The sequence below is a fragment of the Glycine max genome, chromosome 19, assembly GCF_000004515.6.
Source record: "Glycine max cultivar Williams 82 chromosome 19, Glycine_max_v4.0, whole genome shotgun sequence".
In the NCBI taxonomy this organism is placed as follows: Eukaryota; Viridiplantae; Streptophyta; class Magnoliopsida; order Fabales; family Fabaceae; genus Glycine; species Glycine max.
The window spans coordinates 31,217,062-31,229,983 of NC_038255.2; the positions used below are offsets into that span (position 1 = coordinate 31,217,062).

At 34.4% G+C, this 12,922-nt stretch overlaps 1 protein-coding gene across 1 annotated transcript; it reads right to left on the reverse strand.

Annotated features, from left to right (window-relative positions):
- Positions 1-1,865: 1,865 nt before the first annotated feature.
- LOC102662230 (uncharacterized) lies at positions 1,866-3,484 on the reverse strand. The gene is made up of 3 exons (XM_014771499.3): positions 3,269-3,484; positions 2,912-3,175; positions 1,866-2,831 (listed from the first exon to the last, which is right to left on the reverse strand). The coding sequence occupies exons 2-3, from the start codon at positions 2,948-2,950 to the stop codon at positions 2,271-2,273; spliced, it is 600 nt and encodes a 199-aa protein (XP_014626985.1). The 5' UTR covers positions 2,951-3,175; positions 3,269-3,484; the 3' UTR covers positions 1,866-2,270.
- Between the last annotated feature and the right edge of the window lie 9,438 nt (positions 3,485-12,922).

Here is a 12,922-nt window from a genome sequence, read left to right on the forward strand (position 1 = left end):
ATAGACCAATTTAGTTGAATGTTCAGCTGAATAATCTTTAATATTTGTTGAACATGAAGGTAAGCTAAACATGGTTAAGGTCAATATGGCTACCTACAATGTTAGTCAAATTGGTAGAATTAGGCAAATTGTAAGGTTAACTGAATGAATAGAAGATCAATTCGACTACGTTCAATATTAGCTTGGTGGGAGATTCAACAAACTTTAATATTAGTTGAACATGGATAAGGTCATTTTCACTACTTACAATGTTAGTCGAAACATCCATTACTAGAAAATAAGGTTTTTACATCGGTTATTTAAGATTTTTAACATTGGTTACTAACCGATGTTGAAAGTACTAATGTGGAAAGTAGTATCGTTCACATTAGTTTTTTAAAATCGATATTAACTAATAAATACAACATTAGTTATTTAAATAGCCGATGTTATATGATAAGAATTATGAAGAAAAAAAGTTATAAATCTACATATCAACATTGGTTTTTAAAAAAACCGATGTTAAATGTCACTAACAACATCAGTTTTTAAAAAAACCGATGTTAAATGTCACTTACAACATCGATTTTTTTAAAAATCGATGTTAAAAACTGTTGAGGTAAGTGACATTTAACATCGGTTTTTTTAAAAATCGATGTTGTTTTAGAACATTTTTTTAACATGTTGTCTATTTTTTCAATAAACCCAAAATTAACCTGCAAATTTTAGAACCAGACCACACAACATATAATTTTCATTTTGTTTTGAAACAGTTTTTACCAGAAAATTCCGTGAGAAATTTACTAATTACTATGAACTTAAAGCATATTTAATGTTGAGACATGAATTGTAAAAAATGTAAAGTAAGTAAATATAAACTACAATTACAAAATTGTCTAAACATTCTAAGTTTCATTTTTAACTTTCAAATAGTACTTTGCCCACTAGATGCGAAGCGCCTTCAATCTCTCTGGTTCCAATGGTCTAGGATTTGTAAAATACTGCATGATATAATAAAATATAAGTTAATATATAATATATTAGCAATCATAACAAAATGAAATTTGGTGAATTAAAAATTACCATTTCCCAATTATTTTGGAAATTTTCTAAGATTATAGTTGGCATCCAGTGCATGACGTAATACACACACTCAGTGCTTCCTTTTTGTCTATTACACTAAATACATTATAAAATTTAGATATTCAATGTTGAGTACAAATTAGTCTACACAGTACTAAAATATAAGTAAAAACATATTGTTTAAATAACTTATTTTAACAACAATCCACCTAGCAGGAGACTTGGATTTACTTTGTTGAGTATCATCAAGTTCTTTCAAAACACTGTTGAATAGAAACATGGATGTTTATTGTACAATTAAAATTTTGATGTACCTGACTAATGCTAATGCAAATGTATTGAAAAACAACACTGACCTGTTAATTATGCCTTTGAGGTAGTTGTCTGGCTTATTATGCAAGGAACAAAACCAAATGACAACATTTTCCTTAGGCAAAATGACGACCATTTGCCAATATGCACTGCAGTGGAGACCAATATAGGCTATTATACTATTATACATTATTTAAATTCATTTGTTGAGTTTAAGTTACCCATACAGGTACACATCCCATTTTGAATTTTGCATCCAGTTCTTAATGTAACTTTCTGATTCAAATTGCGATTGGCCAGATCTCTGGATAGACTGTGGCTCGAGGAATCCATACACATCGGTATTCCCCGCTTGCATACTTGTCTCAGTCATATGTCTATTGTTGTTAACACAAAGTAAATTATGCATGAAGGTAAAACAATAAGTTAGGTAATTAATAATAATCTAAATTCACTTATAGAATCCACAACTGTATAACAGAGATGCTGACACATTGACCACCGTGTGCTATTTCAGACAGATATTCATGCTTGATGTACAAGGGGAACTCTTAATTAAATAGGCTAAACAAGGTAGCATCCCACATAACCTGCAATGGCTTCAGAAAAAACTGTGGGATGGTCAATATCATCATATATAGGAGATCATCGACCTCATGATCCGGTTTATCTACAGGTTTCGCGGGTCCCACAGCTCCCTGTTTATGCAACATAGTTAATTGACATAATTTAATCACAGAAAATATTTTAATGGAAAAAATAAGTATTTAATGACACTAAAATACTTGTTCTGATAAACGCTTGACAAGATGTGTCGGCCAAGCAAGGAATGTGTTAAGAGTCTGTCTCATGACCCTAACCTCTTTAGTGGGTATAGGAATGGGAGCATCTACATCTCAAACCTCCTCAACACCAACCTTGACTTGATCATGCAACAAAGGAATATTGTGAACAGTTATGGATTCCTTATAAACTCTTCCTAGGGCAACCAGGCGAGGAGGATATTCTTCGATGTACAACCCGCATTTGTCTGAGTCACCTATGTCTAGATCGTTCCCTGAGGGATCAACACAACTCTCCTTTGTGCTGACACGAGCAGCTGAAGGACCAACCTCAGGTTCAGGAGGCAGTGCAAGTCCTTGTGATTGCATCTGCGACTGAAATTGGGACTGCATTTGGCTAAAGGATAACATTAGCTGTCGAGTGACTTTTTCTGTGATCGAATCCTCTAGTTGGTCCCTGATTTGTTGCATCAACTGCTGCAGGTCTTTGGGAGCCATGGAGGAAGACGTGTAGGAGATCCTTGAAGTTGATCGAAAGTATTGTTTGATGGTTACACCAGCTCCTACAGCACGCACATGACCAGGGTGTTCTAGTCGCCCAATGGCAGCAGTCAGTACATCATGACGTCCATGGGCGACAAAGGAACCCTGTGAGGCTTGATCCTCAAATGCATCCTGTGAAGAACACATTTATTGGTTCACTCAATCACACAATAAACAAAAATAATTACAATTATGAATTGAAAGTGACTTACAATCTTGTCAGCAATTTCCTTTGCTGCCTCAGATGTCATGTGACCAGTTTTCTTGGTGCGGGCTAGCTTTCACTTCACGTGTCATTTGATGGGAGATGGAGGATCAATAACGGTGTCAATACTTCCAAATTGAGCAACTTACTCTAGTTTTTTCTTTCTTTTCTCATCCATCAACTTCTTTTCTAAATATTCATAACCCCCACGAGACAACACGTGAGGGGAAGTGTTTTGTTTCTGGATGGTCTGTGCCTTTTTTCGCACACCCTGCAAAAATGCAACATTAATGAAACTCATGATTACAATGTATTATAATAAGTGCATTTAAAGTTGGAAAAATGAAAATCACAAATTAGTTACCTCCCACGAAGGGTCTCTGCGGCTCTGACAAAATTGGGCTCATTTCTCCTTGCTAATGTCGTACATTTTGCATACAGTGTCATCGACACTATCCTTGTCAGCTGCAAGTGCCCATTTTGACGTCAAATCAGACTTAAATTATCTCCACCGCTCCCCCACAGTCTGAAGTATTTTCTTTTTTTGTCCTTACATCAGATGCTTCAGGGATATGAAATTCAGCCTAACAAAGAGTAAATTAGGTTTTATTATTACTAAATTCAAATATTTGGCTAAGAAACAATATGCAACATGAAATAATACATGATACCTAAATATCCTCCCATATCAAATCCTTTTGACCAATAAGGACATGCTTCCAATTGTCGTATAAGACATCCATTTTATCATGAGCGACGATCCCCAAATATGTTCTTAACTTCTTGCTGTGGGGACCGTCCGCTTTGCCAGTAGCAGGATCCACATGGACCTGGGGTCTCTCTGACCCAATTGGTCTAGTCGCCAATAATCTTAGGCGTGAGGCCTTTCTAGTCCACTTCAACGTTGAAGGCGAATGCGATGCTAAATCAATAGGAGGAGGAGGAGGAGGCAGAGGAGAGTTGGGTTGTGTAGCCATTTGGCTGTAAACCAAAAAAAACATTAATTTAGGATGTTATCAAGAATAAATGAGTATGAATGTAACTGAATGGACTGAAATTAAGTACAAAATAAAAAAAATTATATTAGACGATGTTAATTAATTCTCCTTCATCATGATCATTACGATTAGCATGAACTTCATCAGCTTCTTCTCCGACGACATTAGGAGACAGTTGTGTGGACAAAGGACTAACATAAGTATCAATGTATGAATCATCATCTTCAACATTGACACCTATTGTTTTCCCATGTAGAACCACTAACCACCTTTGATCATAAGGGTCTTCGACATAAAATACTTGTTTTGCTTGTTCTGCCATGATGAAAAGATCATTCTGGTAAGCGAGTTTGTTAAGATCCACCAACGTAAATCTTACATCATCGGTCCGCACACCGGTATTATTGTCAACCCACTTACATTTGAAAACACAGACAGTGAATTTGACATAGTTAAGCTCCCAAATTTCTTCAATGAAACCAAAGTAAGGGATGAAAGCTACACAAGGATTGTCATCATGTACACTAGCGAAGTGTTGAGATTCAGCCCGTAGGGTAACCCCACTGTTTTGCATTGTACTTTTTTGGTCTTGTGCTTTTGTATAGAAGGAATACTTGTTTATATCATATCCTTGCCAAGTTATAACATTTCTTTTAGGCCCATCTGCTAGCTTTCTCAACATTTCAGAAGCATTATCATCAGTCAAGATTGTGTATTTAAACCAATCTAAGAAAGTCTTGTTATGCTTTTTCAACACCTTGTTCTTTGACATTTTTGGATTACTTTGTTTGACTAAACCTTCATGATGAACTATGTATGGAAAAACTTCATTACTGTTATTCAACACATACAAATGAGCTTGTTGCAAATCTTCTACACTTGGAGTGATGACATACAGTCCTCTTGAACCCTTACCTCTCACTCTTTCGTCATGCCGAAACTCGGGAAGCCCAACAGGTTTAGCTTTTTCAATGTACCCTGAACAAAATTCAATGATTTCTTCTACAATGTACCTTTCAACAATATATGCTTCCGGACGATGCAGATTCTTAGTATATCCTTTTAAGATCTTCATGTATCGCTCAACCGGATACATCCACCGCAAATATACAGAACCACAACATTTGATTTCTTTGACCAGATGAACAATTAAGTGAACCATGATGTTAAGGAATGCAGGCGGAAAATACATCTTCAACTCACACAATATAATAACAGCCTCATTTTCCAGCTCGTCTAACTTGACAGGATCAAGGACTTTTCTACATATGGAATTGAAGAAAAAGCACAGCCGAGTTATGACAAGCCTGACTTTGTTAGGCAAAATGTCTTGTATGGCCACTGATAACAATTGTTGCATCAAGACGTGGCAATCGTGAGACTTTAAGCCTACCAACTTAAGATCCTTCAAATGCACAAGGCTCTTAATATTTGAAGAGTATCCTTGTGGGACTTTGACCCAACGTAGGCACTCATAAAAACTGATCTTCTCTTTTCTGGACAAAGTATGACAAGCTGGAGGCAAGTATATTTTTTTTACCATTAGACCTTGGATGTAACGACGCTCGTATACCCATCTCAACTAGATCTTGACAAGTATTCAAACCATCTTTTGTCTTGCCTTGAATGTTAAGGAGCGTCCCAATGACACTATCACATACATTTTTCTCCACATGCATAACATCAATACAATGTCTAACATCTAGATCAGCCCAGTATGGAAGATCAAACAAAATTGACCTTTTCTTCCATATGCAAGTCTTACTACTTTGTCATTCTTTTGGATCTTTCCAAATATTGTATTTAGGTGTTGAACCCGCTGGAAGACCTGGTCACCAATCAATGGTACCGGTGCATTTTCATGCTCTTGATTTCCATTAAATGCTTTTTTCAGTCGTCGGCAAGGGTAATGAGGTTTTAGAAAACGCCGATGCGTAGTGCACACTATTTTTCTTCCATGTTTCAATTATAACCTCTCAAATTCCCATATGCTTGTGTTTTCTTCGTAGATGCGGCTTGCATGATGACCCTTAACACTGTAACCTCTCAAATTCCCATATGCTGGAAAATCATTAATGGTACAAAAAAGCATTGCACCCAAATTAAATGTCTCATTTCGAAACCCATCAAACACTAAAACCCCTTCGTCCCACAACTTTGTCAGGTCTTCAATCAAGGGATTGAGATAAACATCAATGTCATTTCCTGACTGTCTTGGGCATGTTATCATCATAGACAACATCATGTATTTTCGTTTCATGCACAACTAAGGAGGCAAATTGTAAATCACTAGCAAAACTGGTCACAAACTGTGTTGTGTGCTTAAACTGCCATATGGATTCATTCCATCAGTGGCTAGTCCAAGCCTAAGATTTCTTGCTTCTTTGCCGAAATCTGGATACAAGCGATCTATCTTCTTCCACTGCGAGGAATCAACCGGATGAGGAAGCATTCCATCACAATTTCTCCCATTTGCATGCCATATAAGGTCTTTTGCGTCATCTCCATTAGCAAACAGACGCTTAAACCTTGGAATGATCAGAAAATACCACAACACCTTCGATGGAGGGCCCTTGTTTGAGTTTTCATCACTACTACACTCCTCATCATCCTTGAGTTTGTACCGTGATACCCCACACCTAGGGCATTTCGACATTTCTTGAAATTGATGTTTGTACAATATGCAGTCATTTGGGCAAGCATGAATCTTCTGATACTCCATACCCATGGGACACAATATTTTCTTCGCTTGATAGTAACTTTTAGGCAATGTGTTTTCCTCTGGAAGCATGTCGTGCATCACTTGAAACAGTGAACTAAAGCTTTTGTCACTCAACCCATATCTGGCTTTGATATTAACCAGACTTAAAACCACCGACAACAGCGTCAACGAATTCTTGCACCCCGGATACAAAGGTTTCTTTTAATCAGTTTGCAATGTATCATACATAGGAGCATGTGCTTGCTGAAAAGACTCTTGTCCAAGGTCATGAATCATATTGTCCAAGCGATCTCCCGTTTCTACATCAAACGATTCAGATTGGGACCCACTCTGCATGTCTATTAATTCACCATGCCATATCCACGTTGTATAATTTCTCTTAATTCCATCACACAACAGATGCTCCCGTATGTCGTCAACTTTTTGCCGTCTCCCGTTCAAACAATTTATGCATGGACAAAAAAACTTCTCGTTTTCATCCGGTCAACTTCTTTCTAAAGCAAATTGTAAGAATTGTTCCACCCCTTCCTCATACGCAGGGCTCAAGCGACTTTCATTCATCCAACTTCGATCCATCTAAATAATAACTCTGTCATACTCCGAAACTCATTCAATGCATGAAATCTCACTTTTTCATTTAAGGTGTTACCCTATCCCATTCAGGAAGACACTTTTTATGGTAGATTCATGCATCAAGGTTTATCTTATTTTGTTAAATTTGATGAAATTTCGACAACATTTCGCATTGGTCTCCAAGTACACAACATGAAATCGGTGACATTAATTCCCCGACAATCAAGTATGCACTCAGAGAACAACTATAAATGCATTGTACCAAAATTTCATCAAATTAAACAAACTAATGTTAACCCTAAAGCATGGATCTACCATAAAAATATGAGTCTCCCCAAACTGTCTAAACGGACAATTCAAGATTCAATACAATGATTAATGCAAACTGTTCGCAAGAATCATTGTATTCAATTTCAAACGGGAATCTAAGGTTCACTCTTTATGAACAAAACTTGTATCTAATTAAAGAAAAATACATTAATGCCATAAATCAACATACAAAATAAATCGTAACAAAATTAAGCATAAAAAATTTATGAAAAAGTTTGGTACTTGTGGTGATGACCAAAATAGTGTGCAACAGTTAATGTCGTGATCACGATGCAAAAACCTTACTACAAAATTGCTTATAACTATACATATATTTTATATTAAGAAAAAATAAAATTACCCCAAAAACATTTGTATAATTTGGATTTATCCTTGTCTATATAAGTCTGTTTAGTGTTACTTAGATTGTATAATTTGGATTTATATGCAGCTAGGGAAAACATATATTAATCAAATCTCACAACTTGACCCACCTCCTTCATTTGTGCCATGGGTGGTGGTGAATAATCAACCTGTTGGAAAAGTTAGTCCTTTCTCTTTTGTCTCATACTTTCTCATTCACACACACTTCCACGTGTCATTAGTATGATTTTTAGATTATTGAGAATATACTTATCAAGAGTACTCTTTGTGTTAATTCAGGACTATGAAAATTTTGCACATTATGTTTGTGTTATTAATTCGTAAGCAGTATCACAGGGGAGAGAGCACAAACATTTTGTGGAAAAGAAGAGAGAATGAGTGAAGTTGATAATGCACTTTGACATAATCCTGAAAAACTTACTGTATATTTTCACTTTCCTTTCACTCCTGGTAACTCATTCTACATTACCGCGCTTTAATAACATAGTGTTAATGACCTATTCGGATGCACAATTCATTTTTATTTGTAGACATGCAGCAATATAAAAAAATCAAGCAACTAATTAACTTGCTCTGAATTTTTGGAAATACTATTTATAAAATTCAGAGTAAATAAAATTCCTAATTAATATTTAAACTAGGTATAGTATGAATTTGTGGACACTGTCATTCAAATTAAAAGTCCCTATTTGTCATACTCTTGAACATAACCTGCAAATAAATTCTAATATAATGTGAATGGAAATAGTACGTAGATAACCATTGAAACCCCTTTTTTTGTCTATTTTTCTTGTCCTTAATCACCTCTTTGTTTTTCATTGTAACTTATGGGAGACCTTTGAACTAATTCATCATTCAACTAACCCATCTACTAACAAAATTTTACAATTCAATAATTAAAAACAGAGGGATGGAGAGGGGAGAATTAGAAACCCTAAACACAAACCACAACCTCTGAGAGAAACAAACAGAAACCACTCTCACTCTCACTCTCTAATGGAAAATTGCAAACAACAATCTGAATAATTAAAAAAAAAAATAGTGCGGCAAGTGAACAACATTTACCTGATTTGAAGGAATTGATAAACAATGGAACGAGTGAGCGAGTGAGCAGAGCAGTGCAGCGTCACCTGATTTGTGTTTTTTTGGAAGAAGAAAATTAATATATAGCTTTGATGAGTGAGTGAGCAGAGGAGCGTCGATTTGGGTTTTCTTCAACAAAAAAGAAAATAATATATAGCTTTGGTAACAAGAAAAAATAGTCGATTTGGGTTTTCTTCAACGCTTTTATTTATTTATATATTTTCTTGTCCTCAACGAGAAAATAATATATAGCTTTTCAATACAATTAATAAGGTTTGAATTTTCTAACAATAAAAAAGGATAATGATATCACACATTTAATTAAGAGTAAATTCTTTTTCAGATTTAATTATTTTAATTATTTATATAATAAAACTACTTTCTTTTATCCAGAAATTATTTGAATAAAATTTAAAATACAAAATTACTTTAGACTTTTTTATTTGAATTGAAACAAATTAAATATTAGTAATTTTGACCTTTTCATGAATTGGTTGTACTTAAAAGAAATACTAACAAACTTACTAAAGGTATTAAAGTTAGAAGTATTAAACTATTTTAAAATAATTTTTTAAATTATACGTAATTTTAATATAATATTATTAATAATACTTGTTATTATTGTGATTGTCAAAATAAAATGTAGACATAAATGTTTTTGGTACATAAAAGAGGCCAAAAGCTCCTTACTATCGAAAAAACAAAAAGCTAAAATCCCAAACTAAAAAATAATTTGGTTGCATTCCAAAAATAATATATATATGTTCAATGAAGAGGCAACACGTTGGTACTGTAATATTTTTAAAAAGAAGGGGCAGCATTCATTGAAAAAGTATTGTAATATATATATATATATCCTTTTACCCTATAAAAAATATCTACTCCATTGGCGTTGGTACTGTGCTGCCGATGATGCTTTTCTCTACATTGAAAAATTTAACTAATTTTTAGAGAATTTTTTAAATAAAAGAGTTTAATTAATAAACATTTATACGGTCAGTCAATGAAAAATTATTTCAGTATGATTTTGTTAAAATATTTATACGATCTCAAATATTTTTAAATACTTACCCTTTGAATTTGTTATTGTTTATTAATTATTATATTATTTTTAATTAAAATATAGTTAATAACTCAACATATGATTTTTAAAAAAATATATAAATAATTAAAAAAAAAAGAGTTTATATTAACATCGGTTATTTGAAAACTGATGTCGTTAAACACTTACAACATCAGTTTTCAAATAACCGACGCTAAAACTAAATTCAGTGTTATTTTAACGTCAGTTTTCAAATAACCGATGTTGTTAATCACTTACAACATCGGTTTTCAAATAACCGATATTAAAATCACACTAAATTTAGTTTTAACATCGGTTATTTGAAAATTGATGTTGTAAGTGTTTAATGACATCGATTTTTAAATAACCGATGTTAATAGGACGATGTTAAAACTTATTTTTTTAGTAGTGATTAGTCAAATGACATATTTCGACTAACTTTAAACATCTAGAAATTTGTTGAATTAAGTCAAGTTTAATTTAATAAAGATAACATGATATTTTCCATGATTTTATGATATTCAAATGGCTTGTAGTGGTTAAAACTAATCAATGATAGCGCTCCCTAAAAAATAGAAAGCAATTGTCATCTTCTCCAATATTTGAAATAATTAATCAGTTGACTTATGGAAAGAGGAGAACATGCCTAGATGTTAATTGCTGCCTCAAAATTTGTCAGCCGAAATTGCCAAAATTAGTCGAATTAGTATAAAACTAAACGAATGGCCCCCAAATCTACACTACTAGAAAGAATGCTTTCAGCGTCACTACCTTAACATTGGTTTTATCAAAAACTCGATGTTAACAAAAAAGACGGTGGAATTTTTATAAATAAATTGATTTTGTTAACATTGATTTTTGAAAAAATTGATGTCAATGTGGCAATGTTAACATCAATTTTTTCAAAAACCGATGTTAATTGATTTTTGTTAACATCAATTTTCCAAAAACCGATATTAACATATTCACATTAACATCGGTTTCTCACCAACCAATATTGGCTCTACTATAAAAAGTTCAAAAGGTCTCTTTCGTTCACTCGTTTTCGCTTACTCACTCGTTCTCATTCAAAAGCCTCCTCATCCCCCTCGACCCTCACCCTCAATCAAAACCGCACACCCGTCCCTCCTTCCCCCAACTCAAACGCTTTCTCTGTCATCTCCAACCTCTTCAGCGACCCCTCCATGTTGCCCAACCTCTCCACGCCAAGTTTGACTGGGCCGGACCTGGCCCTCCTGCTCGCCATGTTCGATTGCTTCAGCTCGTCACCCAAGTTTTTGCATTCGCTCTTCCTCTGGGCCCAGACGCAACCCGCTTCAAGCCCGGCCACATGCTCTTTCTCGCTGTAGTCAACGCTCTCGAGAAGGCAAGGGAGTTCGACGCCGCATGGAAACTTGTTCTCCATCACGCCGAGAGGGACATGGAAGCAGAAGAAGAAAAAGAAAGGTCGATTTTTGTTGGAACCTTCGCTATCATGATTCGACGCTACACGCATGCAGGTAACAGAAAATGGTTTGGGATTTAGGGTTTCAATTTGTTCAATCTATTCAATGAAAAGGTTGGTTTCAATTTAGGGTTTCCTGCCCTGATCCAATTCTCATCTATTCGCTATCGCTTTCACCACTCTTCACATGTTCATTTCTTGTATTAGTAGCTTATGTGCTTGTTTATAGTTTTATTCTTCTGGTGCCTTCACAACACAAGTTAACCTATGAGCAGAGCAAAGCATTCTTACCTATTGATTGTAATTTTTTCTTATACTAGCTTCGTGAACACAACTATTTTCCGGTGAAAGGCTTGAAGGATGTTAAGTTTGTTTTGCAAACAGAGACAGTGAAGATATAAAGAGTAGCACTCCCAATGGCACTGTTTGCACTATTTTAGGTTCTCATGGACTCGTCAACTTCCATCTACCTAGCATGGTAACATTAAGAAATCACAGCAATTTCTGGAAATAATTGTTATAGATTATCTCCATATAGAAAAGGACTTTCGTTACTTAACTAATTTGATTATTTTAGTAGCCTATCTGCATTTTACAATTATTTTTATAGATTTTTTGGTAGAGTTGTTTTCAGAAGTTTATGAATAAGTTTTTAATTTAAGTTCTAGTCTAGGTAGATTCAGGGTTCAAAAGTGTGTTGATTTTGATAATATGACTAGAGAAAATACATCATTAAAAACAATTTAAACATAAAATAATCAATTTTTATACTATGTGTTTTTCTTGTCAGATCTCATTCCAAGTGATCTTATCCATGTTATTGGGGATGCACATGTTTACCACAATCATGTGAGGCCTTTGCAAGAGCAGCTCTATAAACAACACGGGTTTAATTTTAAAGAATGATGATGTAGTTGTTGTTCTCTTTTCGTTTTTTCTATTTCCCTGCCAAGAAGGCACTTAATAATAAACTAATAAATTAAAACTCGAAAAGTGCAAAGCTTGTGAATAGTGTTTGAATCGTGATGTGCTTTTGGGGTTGGGGAAAAGTGTGCATTGTAGAAACCAAAATTATAGAATTTCTTTATTATTTTGATTGCTTGGACTTTTGGTGTGAAGGACAGTTCTAGAAATCATAATTTGATATTGAAAATTTTCCTTGATTAAATGAAAAAAGGTGTTAAAAGAATAGGCATGCCAACTCAATATTTGCTCTGAGAAGTAATTATTAATGTTTCTCTTGTTAGTTGTTGCCACTCACATGCACTTGTTTCTGTTGTGAAACATTGTTTTCTTCAGGTTCTTGCAAGTCGTACCGAGATTTATATCATATTGGAGTTCATCACGGGTGGTGAATTGTTTGATAAAATTGTGAGTAGCTCAAGATGGAACCTTTTTTTGTGGATTTTATTGTGACTTTTATTAATCATCATTCGAGATAT